Source organism: Pseudopodoces humilis, chromosome 3 (assembly GCF_049639895.1).
Source record: "Pseudopodoces humilis isolate 2021_Gansu_Grassland_sample_001 chromosome 3, ASM4963989v1, whole genome shotgun sequence".
In the NCBI taxonomy this organism is placed as follows: Eukaryota; Metazoa; Chordata; class Aves; order Passeriformes; family Paridae; genus Pseudopodoces; species Pseudopodoces humilis.
The window spans coordinates 35,643,333-35,671,128 of record NC_142202.1 but is presented as its reverse complement, the minus strand read 5'-3'; the positions used below and the strand labels follow the sequence as shown (position 1 = coordinate 35,671,128).

The window sequence follows — 27,796 nt, the reverse complement described above, 5'->3', positions numbered from 1 at the left end:
AAGAAGGAGTACTGCTGAATCTCCCCAGTTGTCCTGTCAGAAGTAGTTACCAGCTGACTAAATAAGGTGAGCAAACTTCTGCAGAAGTATATCAGGACACAAATTAAAAAGTTGTAATTCTTGCAATTCTTATGCCCCCTGTGCCCATAGCTAAGAAAATGTCACATTGCTTTTAAGCCAAGTTAAAGTGATACATAAAGCAATGTGATATTTGAAAAGTAACCAAGAATCTCAGAAAAGACAGAAATGTTCATCACTGTGACATAATCTGCAGAGATGCAAGGATATTAACTTTCCCACTTTATTAACATATTTCCATAGCCTTGTGAAAGGACAAAACGGGGGCAAGCATGTAATTTTTCAGTTCACAGTCCTCAAAATAAGTGAAATTCAAATTATGTTTTTGCACAATGTGCCTATCTGTTAAGAATATTAATTTTCCTGAAGTCTAAAAGTCTGGAAGTCTGTTGCCTTTGTGATGCTGTCCAAATATGGACTGACATTCAAAACCCAATTAAAAAACCTTATTATCTGCCCTAGGAAACCAGCATCACAATAAAGTGGGTTGTCACATCACATTACCTGGACACATGGGACAGCAGCTTCCCTCCACATTGATGGGTTCAGCACAAGGCAGAGGTGGGCAGCTGACAGTGGAGCAGAGAGTTTGACCCTGCAGGCAGTAGCAGTGTGTGCAGCTGTCAATGTCCCAGCGTTCCTCATCTGCGTACGTTTCTCCGCTGAAGTGGCAGACCACTTTCTTTGGAACTGTATCTTCTGTGGAAGGAAAACAGTGCTGTGATCATGCAGTAACAGCCAATTACACACAAATCTGATTTCTTTCCTAGACATGATTGTTTCTTTCCTAGAAACAATTGCCATAAAGAAATCCCAGCTGTAATGAAAAGATCCTCTCTTCATTTTCCAGAAAATCTTTGGAAAAAAAATGTAATTTCTGTTTCTTTATGAAGTACATAATTAACCTGGGCTGCTTCTCCTCATTTTCTTAATGCAAGAGGCTAGAGGATGGATGACTGGGACAAGAAAAGATAATATCAAAAGTGCTGTGAAAATTAAGAAAAATTCTCTTTGACTGTTTGAGGCTGCCAACTACTCATCTTCCTCCTAGTTTCCTAGTTAATCCTATTAAGCTAAAATAACCCCAAACCTGTAACTACCTAAATTTTTAACTACCAAAGCTTAAAATGATGAACTCTGTCTAGAATACTTAAAAAAGCAGATTAGGCAGGATGCCAAGAAGGATTAGAGCAACTCTCAGGTGAAATAACTGGAAGTGCTTAGACTGTAACGATAAAACAGATTTGAAGGGGAACTTAAAATTCCCTGCAACTGCATCAATGGAAAAACCTCAGGGAAAGAGCAATAACTAAACACAGTACATTTTTTCATGGTTAATATTATATAAATTGAAAATCGATGTCATCTTTCTGCCTAGGCATTCAATACACCACTTTTTAGTGCGCATCCTATGCAAGCCTTTTAGGTGGTCTGCAGTAAAAATATTTCACTTAGAAGGCAGTAATGAATTGCTTAGCCAAAGATGTTTTTTGGTGCTGGAAAACTTTAAGGTTAGCCAAAAAACCACACAGCAGAAACTCTAAAAGCCAAGCAGCACCTCATTTTCATCTTAGCTTCCTCCTACCTTTGTTTCTTAGCGGCAAAAATTGTTATGAAAGCTGCTGATGACATGAGCTTGCACATTAAACATATGAATGAGATAACAGAATGAAATCATAAGCTCAAACTTTCAGATAAATACTGGTTTAACATTCACACAGATTACATCTTTAAGTATGCCAGTTAGACATATTTAACTTATTATATATTTTATCCATATTATGTATTTCGGCCATGAGTAAAGGTTTTAATTAGTGACAACATAGTAGGGTAACATAATCTGGAATAACAAGGCTTGCAGTCAGCAGAGCAGTCCAACAGATCTGCAAGAGTAAATTCAAATACAAAAGAAGACCGGCAAGAAGTACTGTTGTGAAAATATTAACAGCATTATCCGAAAAGCACAAATGGTTCCCAAAGTCCTTGGTATCTCATGGCTTTCATGGCTTTTAGTATGGGTGGGTTCCAACCTCTCTAAGTAGATTTTTTAAGTGAATGTTGTGTGGGCATGGGAAAGGAAAAGTGAGAAGAAAAGGTGGCTGCAAGCTGAAGGAAAGACATTAGGTTCTTCCCTAGATGATCTGCATTTTGGCATGTAGAGCCAGCAGAACCCTGTGTTAAGGTGTGTCTGGGGACAGGGTGAGGCACACAGCCTGAGCACGTTTCTGCTGCTTGTTACCTATGGACACCTAAAGCTGAGCACTCCTGGCCCATTCAGATTTGCTCACAAAATGTTACCTTGCTTCACTTAGGACACCTTCTTCAATTCAGCAGCTGATTTGTCTGGAAAGGTTCTTTAACTTGCTCAGGCTTTTCCAAGTTAGTGAATAACACATTGCAGTTTAATTCAGCAAATATTTTTTAGAAGACTGAGCAAAGGTAAAATCACAATTACGGTGCTGTACCTTTGAACCTCGAGAGGAAATTTTTAAGTACTATCCTGTGAGTGTCTCCTGTTCTGGTGTCCATCTCTATGAAAGTATAAACAAGGATGAACATGAAGGCCACAACCCCAACAGGTGCTCAAGGACAGTGGAAACAATACAGACTTGCAGTAAGAAATCCACATACAAAAACACGGTTCAATGTTTAGCTCTACCCACTTCTCTCAAATTTCTTCTAGCTGCACCAGAAAGTCAGTCTCATCTGGTAAATGGCTGGTAAACAAACAGTCATTGCTCTGTGTTCTGCAGAAGACTAATCTTGTCTCTAATCAAATAGATATCCCCTTTATCCTCTCTAAACTAGAAGGTTATCTTTCAAAATTAATCTTTCTGTTCATGAGAAAGACAAATATTGAACACACAGGATGAATTTGAAGATTCAAACAACGAAGTATTCAAGACTGTATAATTTTCAGTTTGAGTCTATACAAACTGGATCCACAAAGAAGCAGAATAAAATAATGCAGTGGTAAAATTCTGCATAATTTTTGAAATTCCAAAAAATGAAGAAGACCTGTTTTCACAGAGTTTGCCTATGCCCGAGAAAGTAACTGAATCACTATCCCTAGGGGTATTTAAAGATATGTCGACACAGCATTTGGGGACATGATCTAGTGGTGGACTTGGCAATGCAGGATTAACAGCTGGGCTCGTTGATCTTAGAGGTCTTTTCCAATGTAAATGATTCTGTGATTGTAAAAATTTTATCAAGTATTACATTAAAATAATTAAAAAGAATCTGTAGAAAGATGTGCTTCACGGTTCTCAAAAATGAAGAGTAAACCAGTAAGAACCAGAAAGATTAAAATTAAGTGCATGACCTGACTCCTCTTACATGCAAGAATATAATATAAGAATATATTATATATATATAATATAAGAATATAATATAATTCATGGAAACCATAAAAAAAGTTAAATTTCCATGAATTTAGTTATTTAAACCACAAAAAATTCTGACTACAAAGGACAACATAGATTAATAAAATGTAGTATCGCTGAAAATCTTTATATCTGAGTGTTAATTAAATCTGGCTTCTGTATTTTGCTTTGCTGAGCAGTTGCTACTGAAAAAATAATCACTAAGCCTTCATAGCTAACTCATTTAGTGTCTGCAACATTATACAACTATATAGGATTCAAAGTAAATTAATTAAAGCTGTATCTACATACTGTGTGTATATATTTGCAAACCTGACATGCCAGATGTAAGCAACAAGGTTTTAAAGGTTTCATTTTTGTAGCTCATTGCACAATATCCTCATGTGCATCCCTCCTCACCCATAGTATTCTCCAGTGCAGTGCAAAGGCTCATGCTCTAACTCCACTGGTTTGATTACCCAACTTTTCAAACACTCCATATTTTTTTAAAATGTTAAAATGTTTTCTGGATTAAAATTATTTTATGGTTCAAACTCACTGGAAGAAAAGCCTGCAGAAAGACAGTTGAATTTTGATTTTGAATGCAAACCATGAGAAGAAAAAGTAATAGGATTAACACTTTTGCCTCAAAATGTCCTCATCAGGAATCTAAGTAGGGTTCCAAAGGCAACTGAATCTTGGACACTTTGTAACTTTTCCAGGCAATTCTTCCATCGAATTTCTTGTACATTGTATGAAACTGTATCACCTGTTATTAAAATTATTCTATATCCAACAATATAAAGATTTCAAGAGTTGTATCAATGTCTGAACATACTTCACAATCTTTCTGACATCTTTCTGATGAAGGACTGTTTTGTTTATAAATGGGCAAGTTGATTCACATGTTCAATTAAATATTTAAAGCCCATCAATTTTCTTATTCTCCTTCTTACTGTTCTTTTCTACTGTATCTCTCCTTACTACTTTTGCAAATGAAGGTAAGTAAGCTTTGAATGCTTTCCAACGTTACAAAGACTTAAATTCAGTGACAACATTATATGATTTTTCTCTATCAGCAGCTTCCATTCTACAGCCTTTGTACTTACAGTGAACTCACAAAAAAAGTCATCTGTACATAAACAGTCCTATTCAATACACAATGGAAAAGTGATTAGTAATCTCCAATTTTTCTACTTTAAAAATACCTGGCAATTTTTGCTGTCTACAGCAGCCACCATTTACTTCAGCTCCAAATTCAACACCAGTGCTTGGCACTAGTACCTTATGCATTTTCAGTATTTAAAAATATATATATTTTCCCTATTTTTATCTCTAAGATATTATTATTATTAATGAAATTCCATTTCCCCCGTATATTAATTTAGATGCCTTATTAATTAACAGTTCTCCATTCTGTGAAATTTCAGAATGCTTCAGCTCATCTTCTGCAGTCATAATTAATGTTTTCCTCATATTATCACATAAATCTTGACATAATTTATGTATTACCTGGCAGATCTTCCTTTAAATAAAATAATTTTTTTGTAATGTCTTCATCCAATAAGGTGTCTTACCAAGATTCCAGGAGGATGGCCTCCGGAGTTTGTAGGCAAATCAGATGTATATCTCTATGTGCTTCTACCTAAAAGCCACAAATTATGATCCTCAAAGCTCCCTATGCAGACTTCACTCTCCAGTTTGATTGGTAGCATAGACTGCATCTCACCAAACAGGGAAAGCATTTTATTTTGAAAATAAAACTTCTGTGTTATTCCCAGGAAGGGACAGCAAATTAATAACTATTTTTATTTGCTCACCAATACAGTAAGGACAGCATTGTCCCTTTCTCAGAACAGGTCTCTCACAGGATACCGGTGGGCAAGACTCGGAGTAGCATCTAATCACACCATCCATGCAAATGCAGCTAGTGCAGACATTCGGCTTCCAGGACTCAGCTGTCAGAAAAATATCTCCCTCATCGTTTTTGCAGTAACTGGGCATGCTCTCATTGCTTGATGGAGAGGGCTGAAGAGTATCATCTGGAAGTATAAACAGATTAGGTTATTTAACTTAGAGTGGGTAACTTCTCTCATAGCTCCTTAACAGGGGGTTCACTCTTGAAGAACACAATGGAATTGTTACAGATTGGCTCACTAGGAAAGAACTAGGACAGAGCCTCATGCCTCTTCAGTCCTTATATGGGATGAAGACCTCATGATATCCTCTAGCATAGTGCTTATTTAAACCTTTAGTGAGTTTACTCAAAAATAAAAAAAAAAGGGAAAATAAAGCAAGAAAAAAAAAGAAAAAAAAAAGAAGAGAAAGCTTGAAAAAAGGAAAGCAAAGTGAAAAACAATCACCATCAGAAGCAGCCCCTCAGAAAGTGACTCTGAATGCTCTAAATCACATGGTGTATAGGAATTCATCTCAAGCAAGAGAGATTAAATTCTAAATCTAAAACCTGAATCCTATCTTCCACGATGTCAGCCTAAGTCTTTGAATGATGCAAAGAGAAAAGCTATTATGCTGCTGTCACCTTCACTAGAGGCCTTAGATGAGCTAATTATAAGCTGTTGAGAAACAAATGGAACTTGATCGTGCTTGATGCCAATGGTTTGCTTTAATTCTCATGCCTGTCCATAGGGGAGACATATTCTTGCAATGAAGCTGTACCTTAACATGGGTCAAGAAATAGGACTAAGAAAAAGAGAAGAAAGGATTCATAGGAGCACTGAGATCAGGTTCTCAATCTAACTGCATTAAGCTATGAAACTAAGAATTACATAGCCAGTGAGGAAAGATCAGCTCCTCTGAAACAGTATTTTGGACTAAGCAAATGTTCATTTTTAATAATGAAAAAAATATAAGTCAGGAGAACTGTCTACCTTGCTTACTGAAAATATTTTGTCAGAAAAAAGCCTCACACCAAAACCCAAATACCTTGTAGCGAAACTTAATGGCAAAACCTAACTTCTATTTTTTCCTAAAGTAAATTTTTAAATTTTGGCTTTAATAAAGTTTTATCTCCTTAGTGAGTTCACATGCAATTCACAGGTCTATACTAAATTTGCACTGCAATAAACTCCCCCATTTGCTATGTAAAATAGGAATTTATGTTCATTTATAATTGAACATTTTTCCTTGGGGGAAAGCAAATGCTGTTATCTTCTTGACACTGTGAGGCAGTCTAGGAGGTGTCTGGCACACCTGCCAGGCTGGAATGCTTTGATATTACTTAGCTGCCTTAAAATCACTCTCAGAATGACACTATGTGAAGGTAAAAGCAAATAGAAATATTTTTGAGACCAAATCCCAAGTAGGCAAGATAGTAGTAAAAAGGTTCATAGAAACGAAGGTGTGTAGAAAGAAAAAGAAACAAGCCTCTATCTACCTAACACTTTGACTGCTTTCAAAATTTTTCTAATCCTGCATGTCTCCATAAATGAATGCATATTTCATAAACCTTCCAAGGATTCTGGTTCTTACACAACCCCTACATTATTAGATTGCCTTCAAGATTTTCCAAGTTCAGGGCCACAACTCCCCTTTACACGTAAGTTTGCTCTTGCACACAGTCAAGTTATGCATTTGAATGAGAGGATTGCAGGCTGTCACTCCAAACTGCAGAAGAACAAAGGCACCACAACAACCAGCTGAGCACACACGGAAGCATTCTCATACTGAAACATCAGACATCCTCAGATCAAGGAAAGGCTCTGATGAAAGCTGGATGTCAGCACATACCTGGGCACTGTGGACAGCAGGAGTCCTGTGTGCGGGTGGGGTTTTGACAAAGAAGAGGTGGACAGACTTCAGTCTCACACAGGACACGTCCACTGTGGCATGTGCATTGTGTGCAAGAATCAATGTTCCATGTCTCTCCTTCTACAAAGTATTCCCCACCAGGAGCATGACAAATTGATGGACTGGTGAGCTCTGGCTTTTGCACTATTATTTCATCTGGGAAAAACAGAATTGGAAGACAGGCAAAATCCATTGTGAATCTTATAATTAACAATTGTACGCAAGACAAAAAATTTCTGTTACTGAAAATACATATTAAATTATTCTTAATGAAGCTCTTTTGACTTTATAGCACTTGCATCTCATGAAAAATGAAAAAAAACAAGAAACAATTTTGGGAATAAGTCTGAATAAAGACTAGTTAATATAAATCAGGAATAACTTTAAGCGTTCTTGGCATTTCAGAAAAAACAAACTAACTTGTGATTTAGGAATTCCAAGAGACAACTGTCAATTTCTGAAAAATTCTAATGACCAGACAGTTTCTTAACTGCTGAATATTAACTTCAGATACTGAAAGGATGGATAAGTAAGCTTCTCTTCTGGGATTCAGGAAGTCCAGGTAAAGGTTAAGTTTCCCAACAGATATGTGTCTATATCATCTGTATCTGTAGACACTACATTAAAAAAACAACCAAACAACCCCCCTTCAAAACCCCAATCCACCAGGAAAGAAAAAGCAAAACACAAAAACCCTGTCCCCAAGCCTTCTAAAAATGTATGAGCACCACACATTGGTGGAAGTGCTTCATCACAGTTCCATAAAAAAAAAATAAGAATCTGCCATATTTGAAAAAAAACCCCAAAACCTGGATCCAAGAAAATGCCACAGTTTGTAGCCTCATCCTTATAGTAATTGTACCTCACTAAATGAACCTTACTTGCTTTTCAAACAGTTAATTACATCACCTCTGCAGCCCTATATAAAAGGTTCACCCTGGCAGTTTAGAGAACTAATTCAACCTCTTTCATGTTAAGGAAGAAACTGTTTCCCTTTTTCAGCATGAGTGTCCTCCAGCCTCTGGGGTATTTAAAAAAAAAATAAAAAATGGGGGAATTCTTCACCTCTTGGTGTTTTAAAAGAATAAAAAAGAAACCTGTCTGGTACCTTGAGTGCTTAAGTGTGCACCATCAAGAAAAGGTTATGCCACCAACCTCAGCCTGCTTAAAATCCTTTGAAACCTATCCCACACTAGGGGCAATAAGGGTAATAATAGTTGCCTTCTTACCATGCTGGTTGTTTTGGACCTGGAGTGAGTCCACCAGCTTTTTCCATGCATTATGCATAGATACCAAAATGCCTCACACACCATGTTTTTTCAGCTGCAGAAGCCATGAGTTTTAAAGGTACAGGCTATAAAGTGAAGATTCAGTCTTATAAGTGAATTCAGGCTGAATTCAACATTTAACATTAGACAGCTAAGTTAGGTGCCTCTGTTAAGAACTGAACATCCTCAGGTTTCCTAAGAAAAATGTGACTTCTTGCTAATTGTGCTACACCTCTAAACTACTTTATGAAGGTGCCTCTCCTCTACCTCATTATAATGAAGTAATGATGCCTAATGTGAACATCATCCTAACCCAAATATCTTGGTTAAGGAGAAAAATCATGTGTACAGCAGCTCCTCTAGTCATTTAGGCAGGCCAAGGCTCACAGCGCTTGTGGCTTCTCTTCATGTTTCTAGCACTGTTGTTCCTGTCTGGAGAATGGTGTTTGTGCCCTTTGCTCTATGACACTGCCATGTGGAAGAAATGCCACTCAATTGTTTTCATTTCTGAAGAATGATCAGTAGAACTCAATCTGGCTGATCTTACTCTATTCACAAAGTGGAATTCTTTTATCTTTCACCAGTTTGCTTATGCTTTTCCAATTGCTTACATCTATGAACCACATACACGACTCAGCAGCATTTACCTAAAATAAGATTGCTAGTCTGCTGCCTTGTCAATGTTAAATTTTTATTTCAGCTGGAACAATATATTGCATGTTATACAATGGCATCTTAACTCACCATAGCAAAGGCAATACTAAGATTTTCTGGAAATTTTCTGAGTAATCTCCTTTGCATTTAGTTTTCTGCAGTCACAGGCCTGTTTTGCTACAGCTCATTACTGATCCTGATCAAAAAAGCACGGCCAGACAGCACTGTTGCAAATGTTGCCTCCTGCTCCCTTAGCAGCATTGATAATGATGTACAACTGAACTGCAACTGAAGTGCCACAATGTGCAACTACATTGCCCCTTGAAGCAACTGGTCAAACTAATACACACTTTCTATGTAGCACAGTTCTGTGAAACAATAGCAATTAATGGCTTTTAAATCTTACAGGAAACCTTCAGATTTTTACAAGCATTGTCATGATCCATCTTATTATCCACCTCTTAATATAGAGAAACGTAATCATGTTTCTATAAGGGACATTTTAGCATTCAAGGTGTATCTTGCTCTGCTGAAAACTAACTAAATGTGGAATTGAATGTAACCACACCTTTTTATTCAGTTTGCAAAACGATCTCTGAGAGCTGCTACTTCTCTGTTGAGAGGTTAAGAGTGCAATTCCAAACCCAGTACATCAGGACTGCTAATTACTTTGATATCCTTATGGCAGATACATCTGAGTGACATGCTCACAGTCTCACAATTCCAAACTGCATTCCAATCTACTAAAAGCCATGACATACATTTAACATCATCAGTGGGGAATCAATATATTGCAAAATAAAATCAGAATTACATTTCTAACAAATACATTTCCCCTCAGTGGGGAAAAAACCCCCCACACTGAGACTAATTTGGCCGTAGTAATTCCTACACTTATATATGCCATCTTTAAAATGCTGTGTCTGCCCTAGTATTGTAAGAGTTTACACCAAGTATGACTTGATTACACAGAAGCTAGGTGACAAGTGTCTTGAAAGTAGGATTAATGTCAGACAGAGAAACCTATGCAGACCCCTCTCTCTTGAAGGAATGGACACTGCTGGCTAAGCAACTGCTCTTTTATAAAAGGTTACATTTTTGGTGGTTAGATACATCAGCATTGCTGGTGCTCAGAATCAAACGCTGATCTCATCCACAAGAAATGCATAGTGTGAGATAATAGGTTCCTCTAACTTCATATTGACCTTTCTTCCACAAACCAAACATTAGGCTTGTGAACGAATCTACCCAAACTCACTCTCTGTACACAAAGTAACTAGCTGCTGGTAAGATGAAAGACCAAAATTACCATTACTCTTATTTGAATGCTCTGAGGTGTTCTGTAAATGTTCAGTAAATCAAGATGCATGAGTATGCTGACAGTAGAACGAAGTAAAGGATGACTCCTGGGGACCTAACAAGAGAATTGCTGGAACTGCAACAACCGCCGTACATTTTAAATTTTGAATCTTGCTTGTTTATATAAGGCAAGGCTGATATGTTAACCTGCCCCCATCCATATGAAGTACATCGTCCCCTACAATACTACACAAATCATTGTGAAAAGGCTGAAAGAGAGACAGACCCTTTGGAATCTTCCATCTTTCTGGGGACTTACTGAATTTTTCCAGTTACCACAAGGCGTGAACTGGATTGGACATGACCATTTGCCTAAGGAATCTAAAGAGATCGGCTATCTTAGGTCACAGGGAGGATGCAATCTTCTCTGTCACTTTCAGCAAGAGGATCTGCTTTTTTTGCCCCCAGGATTTCCTGTTCTTTACAAAGAAAAAGCTCATAACTGCTTATATCCTGCCAGTACTGTCTTACTGTTCTGCTTTTTATAGAAGCTTCATGAGCCTCATTGTTCTTACTCCTAATATGAGTTCCAATAAAGTCATAGACAATATCACTGTATTACAAATTAATCTACTTAACACATAAAATACTGTAGGAATAATTCTGAAAACAGAGGGCATTAATCTTACATTCTACCCACACTTTTTCATAGATGTTTTTCATATTAACACTTATTAAAATTGTATTGGAATGCAACATGAGCTGTACTTGGCCTTCCCACTGAAAGTATTGAAATAATCTACTGCTGGTGGCATAGGAGCTTTCCCTCAGAACACAGAACCATAATGTTCAATTACTTAAGACATCTGTTTGTGTACATCTTTGAGGGGTTGTAAAACATACATCAGGAGATACATTTTAATAAAAATCCACTTTAAAATAGAAAATGAAAATGTAATGGCTTATTACAATACTTGCTATTATAGGTAACAGACTAGAAAGTTCTACTTACTTTTATTAGTTTAAAAGATTCCAATATGTCAAAGATTAACATGTTAGGACCCACAACTTGCATATGCTTTACATATATAAATTCCCATTTTCCACAGCTGAGAACTTAATGACAGCAACTCATCATGTTACTTAGGGCATAGAAACCTTCATCTCTGCCTGCTACTGAAGTATGCATGAGAATATTTTCACGTATTAAGAAACAGAACATGAGTGAAATGACAATCGATTACAAGGCATGTAGAAGAAATCATTTGTTACCTGGACACGATGGACAACACTGCCCTGGATGTATGGTGGGGTTGCCACAGTTGGGAACGGGGCAGGTGATCAAGGCACACATTTCCCGTCCATTGTGACAGTAACATTCCCTGCAGCCATCGTGCCAGCTCTCCTCATTCTCATGTCGGTGACCATCCATGGACAGGCAAGAGCCTGTTTTAACAGGAGGCATAGGAGATGCTGTTGCCTCTGCAAAATACCAAAGGAAAACGAGGTGTCCTGATAAGCATCTGTTGCTTAGGAAGAAATAACAACTTTTTGTCTGGGTTGCATTTATTTTTAAAGTGCATATAAGACCAAATAAATAGTAGTTCTGTCCTGTACAATTAAAAATAAAGTAACAACATGCAGGAAACAATTAAAAGGTATACTGAAGGGCACAATAGGATGTAGTAGAATGTATTTCCTTGGAAAATATAATCACTTCCTTTTGTTGAACCTATACTTTTTTAATCAACTAGAAATGCAGTAGTATCTAAATAATATCAAAAAAAGGAGAAATGCAATGGAGGGAAATAGCAGAAAGCATGAAGCATATTTAAAATGAAATGTTTAAATACCATAGCACATTATATTACCTATAATGTATCTGATAGCAAGTAGAATATAGAAATGTTTAAATGAACTATGGATGGTCTTACGAATGATAAAAAATTGCAATCAGGTGCTAACAGGGTAATGGCAGATACTGAAAATATTACATAAAGTACTTCCTGTGAGAAATTATTTGTTTATATTCAACTATGATAAATGAGATATTTGGAAGAGAATGATGAGAATCTCATGCCTCATTTCTTCTAGCTTTTACTGAGATGAAAATACAGTAGCTTAGACTGTGGTATTACTTGCACTCTGTCAGAACACACAAGCAGTTGGTCTAGGGAGGATAAAATTTCATTTGTATCTTAAGGGGTATTTAAGTGCTGCAGGATTCAGCCTCAATATACTCTTTGTTAATCAGCAGAGTGAATTTAGAGCCAAACACTCCCTCATCCACATCACTGTTATGATGAAGGATGCAGTGTCAGTTTGTCAGTGTACTGACTTGTTTTCAGTGGTATGTCAACCATATTCTGCTGACATATATATAAGGCTATTTGTACTAAGTTTTTAATTTAATTATAAAAAAGGATAATGTATGAGAAGTAGTAATGTTTACATTTAATTTTAGGAAGTGTTCAGCTTTTTTGCTTGTTGTTTTTTTTGGTCAGTTGGGGTGTTTCTCAGTTTTTTTGGTTTTTTTTTGTTGCATACTAGTATGTAGGTCAGTACTTCTTCAGCTGTGGCATATCTATCAAAATGATCTCACAAGCAGATGGTACAAAGTTAGTTTGAGGCACATTATCAGAAAAGAAAGCCAATACACAGAAGTTACATTAGTACACCATTTTGTGAACTATACAAAAATGCTGCACAGGGATAAAATAATTCTTAGAATAGACTTCACCCTGGTGCATGAACAGAAATACAAAGAAAAAACTTAATTTCCATTACTTTACTTTCATACTTTAGTATCAAACTACTTAAATTATTATTTGAATTAATATTGCTGGAATATTGCTCTATTTTAAAATTATTATTATTGATGACACTCAGAATAGTAGATAGTATTAGGACTATGTTTATTAAATAGTAAGACTTTGTTTAGCAAGGGAAAAGGGTATCTGAAGCAATCAGACTTTTTTTCCTGAAATATTCTAAAGTACACTCCATAATTTGGAGAAACATATAAGCAGACATTCAAAATTAAGTTCACAAACTGAGATTGTAATTAAAAAATGAAAAGTGAAAACAATTAGTACAAAAGCTAATATTTGAAAAATTCTAATGTGTAAATACAAAATGAGAGTAACTAGCTAATTAGAGGTATGGTTGAAATGATCTGAGATACAGTAGCTCACAAGGAAAGGAAGCGTGCAATGTGATACCACTGCAGAAAAGGCAAGTTCAATATAAGACACAAATACAGGAGCACTGTACATTTAAATACAGCACTACTACTTCTGCTAGTCTGAAGATTTTACTATGGCTAAAGCACAGTATCATTTAAATTTCTGAACAGTGATGAGAAACCACAGTAACTGGGTTTGTTTGACTTAGAAACCAATCTCCCACCCAAAAAGTGTTTATAAGTCTCCAGTTGCAACCCCTTAAATATTGCAAGAATTCTAAAGAGAATAGTGCTTAGCAGTTCCATATGTCTGCTAAGCTCAGGACAAGAAGTAAACAGTTGAATGTGTATAAAGGGAAACAGTAATTTTAGAAAATTCATTTTGAAATGTCATATGTTTCTAACCACAGGAAAACAGTATTTCAGAAAGTTGTTTTTTTTTTCTCTTTCTGTTTTCTTCTGGTTTTTTGTGTCTTTTGAAAGTGGAGATTCTTAATAAATTAGATCTTAGACAAACATCTGTCATGGATTATCCAGATACACTCTATTTTATGCAAGGGTAAAGAAGTGGACTCTTAGTTTTTCAGAGTACTACTCCAGGCTGTACTTCTATGGTTCTACTTCTATAAATCCCAGCATAAGCTGTATCTGGCAGAAACAATTTAAAAAGCAGAGCTAATTAACAGGCAGGGGATTTACCCAACCCTTCCTCTTACTTAAGGATTCTGGGTCAAAATTTTAAACAAGGACTCACATTTTCCCCAGAACATACTGGTGATTGTTCTAATCATTCTTTGTCAAAGCTGTTAACGAAGTGATGTTGAAGTGATATGCTCATGGCTTGGTATCTTTATGATCATGACAACAATAAATACTACTTAGAGCTGGATCAAGTTAATTTCACTAAATAATTGTGCTTGTTTTAAAATCCATACTTGTTAGGGAAAACACTCAAAAATGTGCATACACATAATTAGTGACCAAAGTTTATAGTCTGGGGGGCAATTATGGTACATCTAGGGGAACATTTTGTGTATATTTAGTCACAGTGCTATGACAATCAAGAAAAGTGTTCTGATTGTGAACATGGGACAAATGACAAGCTGAGTGATAAGAATTATCTCAACGGGTCATCATTCAGCAGTTACCCTTTCTTATTTAATTTTTAAAATTTTAATTTCTAGTAAAAGTCATATACTGTAGCTTATATCAATGAAATCTCTGCTTCTCATATTTGTTAAGTATGTTTATAACATTGCAACTTTTATTTTGCCAGAAGTCTGAAACTTTCTTAAACTGTCTGCAGTATATTATGTTATATAAAAAAAAGACAATGTTGGATATTTTTGACTCATATGATCATGTTTGCCTTCAACTATAGGAGAGTGACTTCAAGAATTCATACATTTTCTTCCAGTGCTATGTTCCCATAGCTTGTCCTTTTATATTTTATAATTTTTTTAAACTGCAGAAGAAATAGAGAAAAGTTAAGAATAGGGTCATTACACAAAGCAATGGGAAAGTAAACAAATTTGACTACATCTAGAAATCAAAACACACAAGAGTTAAAGAAAATAAGCATGAAAGAGCAGTTAGGACCAGAAAGACATTGAGCAAAACCAAGAAGTTATTAAATGCAACACATGGAGATTAGCAATGAAGGAAGTCTGATACCCAGACTAATACAGAACATAACCTAAAAAAAAATCATAAAGACATGCTAAAAGCAGCACAAGTATATGGCAGACTAGAAACAAACATATGATCTCAGCATCCACCTTAAACTTGGTGGTTACAGGTCTGGGATGTGGCATGTGTGAAATTTTTATCTTAAGAATACCAAGTCCTTTCTCCTGGGCAGCTGTTCTCTCTACTCATTGTCCATTAAGATTGCCTGAAAAGTATCCAAGAAACAGCACTCCAGTTTTAGGTGATATGCTGGATATCTCTCAAATCCAACACTTGTTTGTTAAGAAAAGGCAATGGTGAAGAAGCCAAGATCAACATCACTACTGAAAAAAATGCCCTCGACTAGCTTATTATTAGTAGTTGCTTATTAAGAGCCTGGTCCAATTTTTATTAATGATAACAAACTTTTTGTGACTTTGTAGTGAGACATGAAAGCAGAGCTGAAGCTTTCTGTTGAAGCCAAGGTGAAAAGATTAATAACAAACACCAGCAAAACAATACATTCCTTTGAGCAATGTTGAACTGGTTCCCCCCCAGTTAGCATATTTCAACTTGTAAATACTCTGTGCAGTATTGCTTTTCTTTCACTCTGGTTTCCACCTGCTCTGAAAACAAGTTGTAGTTAGAGGTGGTAATGTACTGGCACATACCTCTGCACTTGCAGATAACACAGCCATGACTGTTCTGCTGGAAGCCCAAAGGACAGATTTTACCGCAAGGCAGGTTGGGGCACTTCTTACACCGACAGATTTCACAGCCATGCTTGTTCTTCCTAGATGACCAAAATAATTTGTAGAAGGTCAGCAAGTCACTTTAAATAACTACATCTTTAAAGCAAGAGCATTCCCCCTAAGGAAGTGACTGATGAGCAAAGATAATTATTGTTAATTGTGGCCCTTAGATTCAGTGGCTTTATGGGCTGTACAAGTCTCCATCCCTGGCATATGCTCCCTGCATTCAGTGGATCCTTTGCTGAATGTTTCCTTGTCTTTTTTCATGAAGGCAGATAATACTATTCGAACTTTCAGCACAGATGTACGAAACAAGAAAAGACACGGCAAGTTACAGAACATGATCTAGGACGACGGAGGAGAAATAAATTATGCAAATCTCTAGAAAGCCTGGCTTCAAGTTGTAGAAAACTTTATTTAATTTTTAGTTAAAAGGCTGAGAATAACGAATTGCAATACAGTGGAAGGGAGATTGAAAGACTTTCTGTCTTCCTATCCCATCAAAAGGAATGCTTCTTTCCATTACTGTGTTGAGCTTTCAAACAGTGAGCTTTATCTAGCAGATTTTTTCAGACAGTTAACCAAAAAGCTTTTGGTTTCTTTAAAGATGCACAAACTCAGTATTTCCAATTAATAACTTTTAACAGTCTTAAAACAAAAAAATCACAAATATGTTGATTACTCCTTAACTGTTCAATCTCTAATATACTTTTCTTTTAATATTTCCTTTTTTTGTGTCCTATTTGTGACTAAATATTTACATAGAAATAGAGATTTGTCCTTCATTACACCCCATGTTTTTAATGATCACAACACCCATGGAAATCAAATACATGGTATTTTTAAAAAGAACTTGGCACAATAGCAGTAAGCTGAAGAAATATGCTATACAACCACAAATCTAAATAATTGTCACACCAAGGTAAAACTCAAAGTGAAATGATCCTAAAGTAGTTGTGGCCACAACTTTAGCCCTTTATACTACAAACAGTCCCATACAAAGATATCTTTAAATGTTATTAATTTCATTCAGTGTAATTATTAATGTATTTTGTGGAGAATGACAAGATTAGAGTGCTCATTTCCAATTTGTAAAAAATTATCTGAAGATTTTATTAAACATTCATAATTTAAAAATATCAGCCATTGTGCATAATAAAGTTACATTCTGCATGTAAACACAGAATTGAAATTGAAAACTATTTTCCAATTAGCTTAAAAAGGTTTAAAGTTCATATACTTTCCAGATGCACAAAAATGCATGGGAAAAGTCATCCCAAACACAGGGTTCCTGAAAACACTGACATCAGCTTGAAATCAACTTGTTTTTAAAACATCTTAATCTCACAACTACCATACTATGCCCATTAAAAGGTGCTGTAATCTTTAAAATGCTTTTGCTATATGCTTCACATAGATTTTCTAACAAAACTGTTTAGCATACACTTGAGTAGGGAAAAAAAAAAAAGGAAGAAGAGTATGGTTCAGCTTATCTAAGTAGAAAAATCACATACACAAATTGCAATTATGCTCTGTAGGTCAATATATTAAATGCATGATACATGCAGACTAAAATTACTGCTCTTTACAGGATTCCTTTTCTATTACTTCCCCCTGGTTCTACTTTCTGTCACTTGTGAAACTGACAATAAGTCTCAGCCACTCCTGAAGTCAACATGCCTGAAGACAATTTTATTAAACTCCTTAATTTAAAATGCCTTGTTTTCCTCTCTCATTTACTACTCAGTGTACTAAGAGGACATACCACAGTAAAGATGGCTGTTAAAAAGCCTGCAACATTTATGACCAAGGGTCAAAGAGAACTCTGAAGTGAACCAGAAACTTAAGGAGTATTACAATCAAACACTAGGAGTTGCAAATGTAGTAAATTTCATTGAAAATCCTAAAAAAAAAAAAAAGACATTTGAATTTTATGTGAAGATCTGCTGTCATGAGGTAGAAATTAAACTATTATGAAAAGCAGACAGTAACATGGAATGAACCCATAAAAAATTAAATTTTCTGGTAAAATATATAGAGATGCCACCAGAACTAATTACTAAGAAATTTCTGCCACAAAAGACCCGCTCAGTTTTCATCACCTGTTTCACAATTGAATAAATACCACAAATATTTACTTTTCTGGAAAAAAGAAGTCCATCACAAATACAGATTTTGAACGCACTTACAAAAATGTGGATAAGATATAGTACTATTCTTCACAAATCCTGTAATTAACAAAAATGTCTTACTAAAACTAGTCTGCTGTCCTATCAAAATTAAATAAACTTGAAATATTAGATAACAATTTAAATAAAATAAATGGGCTACAAAACAAAGGGTTATCAAAGCATGCAAAAAAAATTTCAAAAAGCTACATGTAAGAGAAATTACTTGTAAGTAGCTTTCTCATCTTGTTTGTCAGATTCTTTAAAAAAATTTAAGGACTGCTTTCCTTTAATAATCTGCTGGTTTTTTGAGCTTCTGTGTCTAAATCTGTTGATCAAAATTCATTTTGAAGAATTCTGCACTCCCACATCCATAACGTCATTTCTGTTTTCCTATGCTTCCCCCTGCTTTGCCACAAAGCCAGCACAAGTACACATGCCTGGATTTTTGCGTTTTTTCAGTACACTCAGGGATTGCATTAAGTGTGCTTTCAGGATGAGAATACGTACAAGTATCCAAAGGGACAGTACTTGTCACATACAATGGGTTTGCACTTCTTGGGCCGCAGCCGGCACTGACAGATCTCACAGTTGTGGGCGTCAGTCTGGAAGCCGAAGGAACAATCCAAGGAACAGCCCGAAATGAGGCCGGTGCACAGCTCCTCCCCTGCAAGGAACACACGCAGCTTATCACAACATGGAAACAGTTTACATCAAATACATCCTCAGCACACTAAACCTTCTGCTCCCTTTTACTTTGGAACTTTCTTAATACTGCTAGGCCTTACCTTCAGACTGTCCTATTTTTAAAATATTTGACAGAATTCTCCAGTAACAACCCAAACTGTATGAGCAGACACTACAGGATTCTTCAGTTCCTGTCAGCAGCTTGGGGAGGACCACCCGGTACCACAAACTAACATGACTTTATGAACAGATGCACAGACAGTGGAGTCCACCATCCATCACTCCATTGGCTTTTAATAATACATCTAAAATAACATGTATTTGCCACACATTATACAGGTTTAGTAGGCTTTTGTTCAATATAGATCATCTTTGTTTCTCTTCTACTTATTTTAAGTAAGTACTGAAAGGGTGGGATCTATTAAAAACTTTTTATGCTGTTTGCTGTAAACTTGATTGAGATCTGATTTTTAAAAATATAACTGCAATACTCTAAGATGTGATCGAAGCTTAGAGATGCTAGAGTGAAAGATCTGTCAGTTGAAGTCCAGTACCAAGTTTCATCTGCCTCTCGTGACATAAGGAAGATGCTGAACTGTTTGCATCGCAATTTTTCTGGTACAGAGATAAATAATGGTCATTATATCCCTTCTCATTCCAATTTACTGTTTTGAGATTGGTCAGTTTCTTTTTGCTTTTCTTGAAAGGAGAAATGCCAGAAAGGCCACTCTTAACATATTGTGGGATACAATGTTCTTTTATGGTTTGCAGAGATGAGAGGAAACAGAAAACTATGGGGTTTTTTTACACTAAGGATGCAAAACACAAAGGAAAGAAATGACCATTATTACAATAGCCAAAGTGATATCAAAATAGAGAAAGAGGGTAATATAAACAAGATTCTTAAATAGAAGAATATGACGGGTGATATCCAAAGGCCTGACTTTAAGAGTGATATTTAAAGGATGGTTGATCTCTAGCTGATCTAACATCCACACCACGACAAAATATTGGTTGTACAGAGGTCAGCTGAAGATTATTCTTCTGGATGTCCTCCCCATTTAAGACCTGAAGACCACTTTCCTTTAGGGGGATGAACATTTAGGAACACGGTTTTTCCAAAGAGGAGAACAGTTATTAACATTGACTTATTCTGTAAAAGGGTTAATTTACTGAAGGAAAACTACAGAAGGAATCTTGCTTTACTTAACTGCTTCCTCTTCTGCTTTTGTAATTTGTAATTTTTGTAATTTTGCATTTAAGACTCCAAAATACAGACTTAACCAGATGTGGCTAAGCCAAGTATTTCCTTATCTACGAAGTTAATGCTCATTTGGTAAAGAAGGCATGCTTGCATCCTTCTTGCGTCAGACTGAGATCAAAACCTCAGAGAAATCCAGCAAATTCATTGCCTACTCCTGAGGTGGAATTTGGGCATGCAAGTGCCATACAACGTAAGAGTCTCCTTAGCCCAAACAACAGTGCTCAGTTTGAATAGGATGAATATAATCAGGGTCATGGCTCTCACCTCTCCACTTTGATGCAAATTTGGTGTCTGAAGCAAAAACGGTGCATGTTTGGGGTTGTTTTTACCACTCAGAATACAAAAAAAAGAAATGTCAGATCCTTTCATAACCTCTAGAGATTGTGTCTGGAAGCAGAGAATCAATACCAGAAGATTTAAGCATTTACTCTCGGTCAGATCTAACCTTTGCACAGCAACAATAACCCTTGTTTTAGGTTCTTGCTTTAGAGAGAAACACACATACAAAGATCTTCATGAAGTTTTACACATTTTTGCAGGATTAAGTCAGGCCGATCTACAAAGAGTACTAATCTTTTCAATATGTAGCCACTAATGCTGATTTTAAAACATTATAAAGCAGAGGAAAGTTTGACATTTTTCTCTGGTAAAGAGTGAGTTATGTGTAATACAAAGACTCTTCCTGAAGCAGGTTATAATAATGAGAATTTATCTTTCATTTACGAGCTTTTATACTAGGATCTTTGTACAGAATTATTCCCTAACTAAACTTTAACTTAAACTAACTTAACTAAACTTTTCATTATGCAAAACTTCATAACATAGTCATAATTTTTAAAGCTAGGCTTGAAATTGATAAAGAATGTATGGAGAAGTACACTAGGATATCTCCAAAAAGAATTAAGTTCAGTTATGACCTTAGATATAATGTAAATTATGATATCTGCTGCAGATGCTCAGAACTGATCAGTGACTAAACCTGGAATTGTACAGGTTGAAGTGAGAAGAGCCATTCCTTTTCTGAAGCATACTTTGCCTGGGAAATGAAATGTTTACATGCCTCTCTATAAACCATAGGATCATGAAGATAGGTGAAAAAAAAAAAAGATACACATGCAAAGGCATGGGAGAAATAGGTATCTTAAAAATGTAAAAGGAAGAGCTGGAAATAACAATTTAAAAAAATCTAAAAAAAAAATCAGAAAAAAGAACATTTTTTTTAAGTCAACATATTTCTTTATCTTATTTGTCTCCAGATTATCTGTTAAGGAGAGCTATCAAAATACAACATCCAGGTTTGATTATGAAGTTATAGAAGATGGCAAAATAACAATGGCTCAGAATCCCACAGTCAAATACTTGGTTTTCAGTCTTCTATTCTGCTCTGATTTGGCTAATGCAAAACAAGTTTGTTACATGTAAAGCTACTATACTTTATTAGAAGTCCCAGGGTGTCTAAGGGTAGCGCTACAGAAGCAGGAAGACATCCCAAGTGTCTCATCCCAAGTAGCTTATGATGTTAAATATACTTAAAACTCAAATAGTCAGCTGACATATTAACCAGGAGATCCAGTCTTAAAGCAATATCCTCCTTGCTGAATCCTTTACACAGTGAGTTATCCTCAAAAGAATTTTCACTTTGTAAGTGGCCAAGAAAAAAAAGCTCTTCAGAGCTTTGAGGTGGGTGACTAATAATCACCATTGCCTCTCAGAGACATAGTGAAGAGAATATGAAAAAAAAATTGAAAGTCTGTCTCTGTCAAACATAAAGGGAAAGTTTGCTCAAGTCAGTGCAGACAAGAGTTAATGTATAGACTTTCTAGTGTTATGTCAATCTTATGTATGAGGTGATCCGAATAATCTCCACAGACCTCTGCGCACAGTCTTTCTAATAAAATGCTGAAAATTAAATTCAGATAAGATGCTTTTTATTGAAATTAACATCTTATTGCACTTAAATTTCTGACAGTATGACAATATGACAGTACCAACTGCGGAAATAGACTTTAAATAGTTATTTTAAAAAAAATTCTCTATGAAGAAATGCAGTGTCATGAAACTAAGTATGCAAATTCTGGTCTGCTTTCTGAATTTACATTTAGTCATCTAAATGTCTCCTATTAAAACATTATTAAAAACATGACAACAGCAGGCAGTCTCTAAATGAAGTACCATCTGGTACACAGAGTTTATGTCTGCTGCACAGGCCTGATGAAAAGCACAGTCCAGTATTTTAAGCCAGGTATTTTTTTCAGAAAATTAAGTGAATCACTAATGTCACAAAGCAAAGTGTAGTTATCAGAGAAAAAAAGAAGAAAAAGAGAAAAAGATTGAAAAGATTGCAAACCCGAACATTCAAATGTGGATCAAATTCAGCATATACAATTGTCATTCTGACAATTTTTCTATAGCCTTAGCTATTGCTTTAAATGAATCACTACTAAACAATGACTAATTCATTATGAAATGATAAGTAAAACCAGAGTTTTTGCTAAGATTTTGCATTTCAAGTGACACATACTAAGGAACAAGGAGAACTAGTTCATGAAAGTCAACTGCAATGGACTGAGGAAATCTATTATGACAAAATGTTAGGAGGGCATTTGAGAATGTTTTCCATCTCTGCTTAGATAAATTTCATGAGGAAACTGAATCACAAATCACTAATGTATTTGCAGAGAATAGAACCAGCCCTACCTGGCCTAATAACTGCTTCAAAAGTGTATCAGGGCAACCAGACATGCTGAAATGAAGGTATGGCAAACATTTTAAGAGCTAATGCAGAAGAAAACTACCATTCAGAGTTTGACAGAACTACATTATGCACTTGCACATCACTGCAACTCTAACAGAAAGGGATTAAGCTCCTGATCACATAGTATAAGCTATTTTTTTGTTTTTGTAACTGATTAGTTATAGTGACATCACATAGGGAATTAAATGGATGGTTAGATAGGAAGTAGAAGACTAAAACAGAAACAAAATGATGAAGAGGAAATCAATTAAAGGGAAAATATCTCTCATTGTGCTGCTAGGGAAATATCTGGATGGAGAGTAGAGTTCTACATGGTTAGTAGAAACATGTTCATTTATTTTTCTTATAAAACATGAATTGTAGATAAGGTCATGCCCATACAGAAAACAATTTGCACGACAAGCTCAGAGTTCAGATGCAGGATACTGGATAATTCCAGAATAATACTGATGAGCTATGACTTTAGGAAAAGATTAATATGTTCCTCAGTGTCTCAGGCTCATAGAACTGTATTTTTCCTACCAATATTTAGCTTTTTAATGTGACGACATTAGCTGAAATACCACATAAAATGCTGAAAGAATCAAGTACAGTAGAAGGCTAGGACACCAAATATGGAAAGGTTGTTTGTCCTGAACCTATGATGTTGTTAAATAGTCTCTTACTTAGAACTAATACTCACTTGAGGACTAACAAGCATGGAGTACTTACAGCAGTGAATCCCACCCACAAAACAAGACCATGCAGTTTTCTTTGGCATGTGCAACCACGACTGCAAAAGCAGCAGCAAAGTCAGCTACCAACAGGCCCAGCTGGTAGTTCACAGTCTAGTTACAGTCTTCACTAGACCTCACCACGCTGGCAAAAGCTATTGCTTTTACAGACTTTGAGTCCTCTAAAGACCGCAGTACTAGCAAATACTTTGCTCTGTAATTTGATACAAACACATTATATTCTGACTTGAATATGGGATTTTCAAATTATTGGATTCATTTGGATCAATTTAACGTGATGTTGTTGGAAAAAATACAAGCAGAAAGAACAGATGAAGATGAATTAGTATTCCAAAAAAACCCATTTGTGAATTATTAACAAACAAACAGATATTGGTGAGGTGTTTAAGCCTGGTCACCATTGTCCATAAACTCCTTACAAGTACAGTGATTTTTTCCCCACTTTCTCCACCCCCTTACAAACCCTTTCATACACACAGACACAGATCTTAACAAAACAAGTACTGGGAGTTTCAGAAGAGCATTACACTGCTTAAGAGGAATCTCTTTGGGATATGGAGGATGGGACAACGCTGTAGAAGAAAGTCTTGAGAACTGATGATTACTGAGATATGGTGACCATGCTGCACACAAGCTATCTGGTGTTTTAAAACTCTTTTCCAGTAAGTATCTTACTCTCAACACTGACATCAACTCTAGTTTTAAAAGGCTGTCTGATTACTGTAAAACCGAGTCACCGGCTGCTGAATGAAAGAAAAGCATGTTCAAAAATCAGCATGTAAGAGCAGCTGACATACTGATGTGACCTATGACAGCAGAGGTCCCACCTTGCAAACAAGACAACAAAAACATTCTCTCCCATATGTTAGCAATGTCTGCATTTGGCCAAATTAACTTAGCAGTGGAATATTTCAGATACAATGCAACCTCCTCTTCTCAGGCAATCTCAGGCATCTCAGGGGCAATGCATCTCAAAAGGAATCACAGGTCTTCATCATAAATTAAAACCACTGTATGCATGATTTGTTCCTGATTTCAGAGTGCTCACATGTCCCTACCTCACATGAACCTATGAATATTTGGAGTGTTATAAAATATTGCCAAAAAAGCCCCCTAAAAAGTAAACAAAATTCAATTCTATGAATTGCATATTAGCTCTAAAAAGGGTGTTCTGCTTGAAATTCTAATAGCTTGATTGTAATTCCAGTTATTTTTTTTAAAAAAAGACAACTTTATTTTTTCTTGCATATATTTAGTATTTAAAAACCTCTAGGCTCTTAAACTGGGATATTTATTTTTTCTTCCAATATATTATTTTACATATGGACACACTGATATTTATACTGTAAGGACTGAAAATCATCTTACTCTAAAAAGTTTTGAAAATGCATTCTATGTTGAAATACTTTAAGTTTTCAGTCCTGTAATTCACAGATGAAAAAAACAACTGCCAGAGAGTATTAGTAGATACATGACAGGGATTATGTCAGTATTTCGACTTGGCTTAGGTTGGTGTCTATTTTTACGAATTTGTAGCATGGCTACACAAAGCTAGCTACATACCTTTACCAGTATTATTTTCTTGATGCTGAGGACAGATCATATCAGGAGAACTGTTTCACAGTACCTTTATAATTAAGCACTCCTCAGCCGTCCTCTCGGTGTGGATTGCTACTGCTGGTTAATCTTCGGGGGTGGGGATCTGGGGAGGCAAATTTATGAAGGAGAAAACTAGGTTACTTAACAGTAACTGGAATTCTCTGAATATATTGCCTCCACAGATCCACACTAACCCTCCCTCCTTCTGTTAGACTTAAATCATGATTCACAAAAGCTGGATAAAAATGAAGGGACTGGGCGCTGTGATGCTAGAAAACCCTGTTTAAAGAAATCATCTTGTGAGTCCGTTGAGGCAAATTAACCACTTGGATATGTGAGCTAAACAAATACAGGATTCGTATACAACACATGAATTCATGAAAATTAAATTGTAGCAGTGGTATCTCAAAGGTGGAATTACTGTAGAATGATCAAGCTTCAAGCACACTTTTTTTTGTTTGGCTTTTTTTCACAAGTCAAGCCAAATGAAATTCTTATTTGCTTCCATTGTACTAGATATACTGTAAGCACTAACTCCAACATATTGTAATCTTCAGAGATCCTGCCAAAGACTCACTCTAGTGACAACACAGATAATATTTATTTGGCATGGGTTGTTCATCATAATCCCATCCTCTTCAGGGAGCACCTCCACTATCTTGCGTAAGTACTTAGAGTTAGTACTTTAGTTCTATAAGAATATGTACTTTTTTTTCTGATCTGAGCCCTAAATTTTTAGGAAATTTGCTTCATCCTAAATCTTCTATGGTTGTATTTCATTAATTGAAGTCTTGCATGCAATAACTATTCCCTTTTACATCACTGCAGAAAGACAGTAAGGCATCTTTTTTCTGTCTTACAAAATTACTCAAAAATCTAATATGTGCTCTCCTTAGTACTAAGAAAGATTACCTGGATTTTTATTTTATAACTTTTATTTTCCATGGAACTTTTTGTGAAATCAAAATAACACTGGAAGACAATTTCTACTAAAACAGAAAAGAGCTACCTAATTTATATTTCACTTTACTATTTCCAGGAATTTTGCATTGCCTGAAGTACATTTTGTGTGATTAGTACACAATTACTCTCTGACCTCAGTTTGACATAGAAATAAACACAAAATAAGTTCATTTAAATGGCAAAAATTAACACAGAGAGCTTAAGTGTTGAGAATGAGTATGGACTACTTACAGAAATACAGGAATGAAATATTCAAATTTTGGCTATAAGATTGAAATGTTAGGACTCTAACTATTGAAGAATTAACACACAAAAATGAGGAACAGAGATTTGTTCCCTCTCTGCAGTCCCTGAGAAGTTTTCTTAGGCTTTTTCCCATCATCAGTCCCTATGCTTTTTCAGAGCATTAACTGTTGTTATTTATAGACAGCCTGTAGATGAACCTATCTACCTTTTCTCAAACCTACCAATCCTGCCTTTGAATACCTATGCAACTAAATAAAGATCCACACTGTCAAAGCCAAAGTCCATGCTGGAATTTCACACTGCTTCATCAGCTATTAAGGGAGATGGTGTGACTTGTCAGAATATTGAGGACCATGCTTCTGGTGTGTGCTAGAATAGACTGAATGATAATGCCTCCTTTCAATTCCACGGTAGAAAACATGTTCTTCTCATTCAAGGAAAAGGTACCAACACTTCCAAAGTTATTTCTGTGTGTATCCATGGGATGTGTTTTGGGAGGAAGGTGGTTTCATGTTGAGAGGACTATACAAACACATAATATACCAAGATGCCTTATTTTTGAATAGTGATTGCATGACTTGCTTTGACAGAGTAAAGAGACCATGACACAAAGTGGAAGGTGACAGTGTGCAGGGAAAACAACTCATCTCAGTCTTCTCCAGTTGCATCTCTCCATAAGGAGTCTGAAATTAATGAAACTGGATGACAGTTGCATCTTGGAACCACAAAGGTAAGCCTTCTAAATGATGCAAACAATTTTTTAAATTGGCATCAACACTCTAATTTAATTCCATTTTAGTAAGATTTGAGATGTTAAAAAAAGTACTAAAGTCATGCATGCTCACAGTTATATCCTGAAGACTACTGCATATTCAATTCATTTGGGGTAAAACACTAGTCTCAGTAACAGATGAGATTTTAAAGGGTTTTTTCCATTCAGCTAATCCAGGGAACAGACAAGCACTGCAGATGCTTGCTGAAGAATGACTTTGTGTGCAGAGCAACTACCAATCAGATTTCAAATCCTATGTTGCTTCAATCAACAGTCATTTTTTAACATGCCATTAGGCTTCCTTGGGGCGAGAAGAGTCCTGCCTCACAAAGAGCAGACCACTGGTCTTCCACAAGGACTCCTCCGAATGGATTTGTCTTCCTAAAGGCTTCATTCCACTCCAGTTGTCCCTGTGAAAGTAAAGGGCCTAGACAGTCCCAACATGAGAGCAATTGCTGCACACCACAATTTTTTTCTTATTTACTTTTTTCTGTTTGTGTTTTGCTCTTGTATCATCTTATACCATCCTTTCT

General features: G+C 35.9%; 1 protein-coding gene across 4 annotated transcripts in view; it reads right to left on the bottom strand.

The window, feature by feature from the left end:
- CRIM1 (cysteine rich transmembrane BMP regulator 1) overlaps window positions 1-27,796 on the bottom strand; it is a 174,822-nt gene that overhangs the window by 5,510 nt on the left and 141,516 nt on the right. For all 4 annotated transcript variants that reach the window (XM_014255979.2, XM_005526890.3, XM_014255981.2 and 1 more), the window contains 6 exons: window positions 18,754-18,910; window positions 15,995-16,116; window positions 11,744-11,953; window positions 7,191-7,406; window positions 5,264-5,485; window positions 583-777 (listed from right to left, as the gene is read on the bottom strand). In XM_014255979.2, the coding sequence (XP_014111454.1) occupies window positions 583-777; window positions 5,264-5,485; window positions 7,191-7,406; window positions 11,744-11,953; window positions 15,995-16,116; window positions 18,754-18,910 (1,122 nt within the window). The remainder of the gene's footprint in view (window positions 1-582; window positions 778-5,263; window positions 5,486-7,190; window positions 7,407-11,743; window positions 11,954-15,994; window positions 16,117-18,753; window positions 18,911-27,796) is intronic.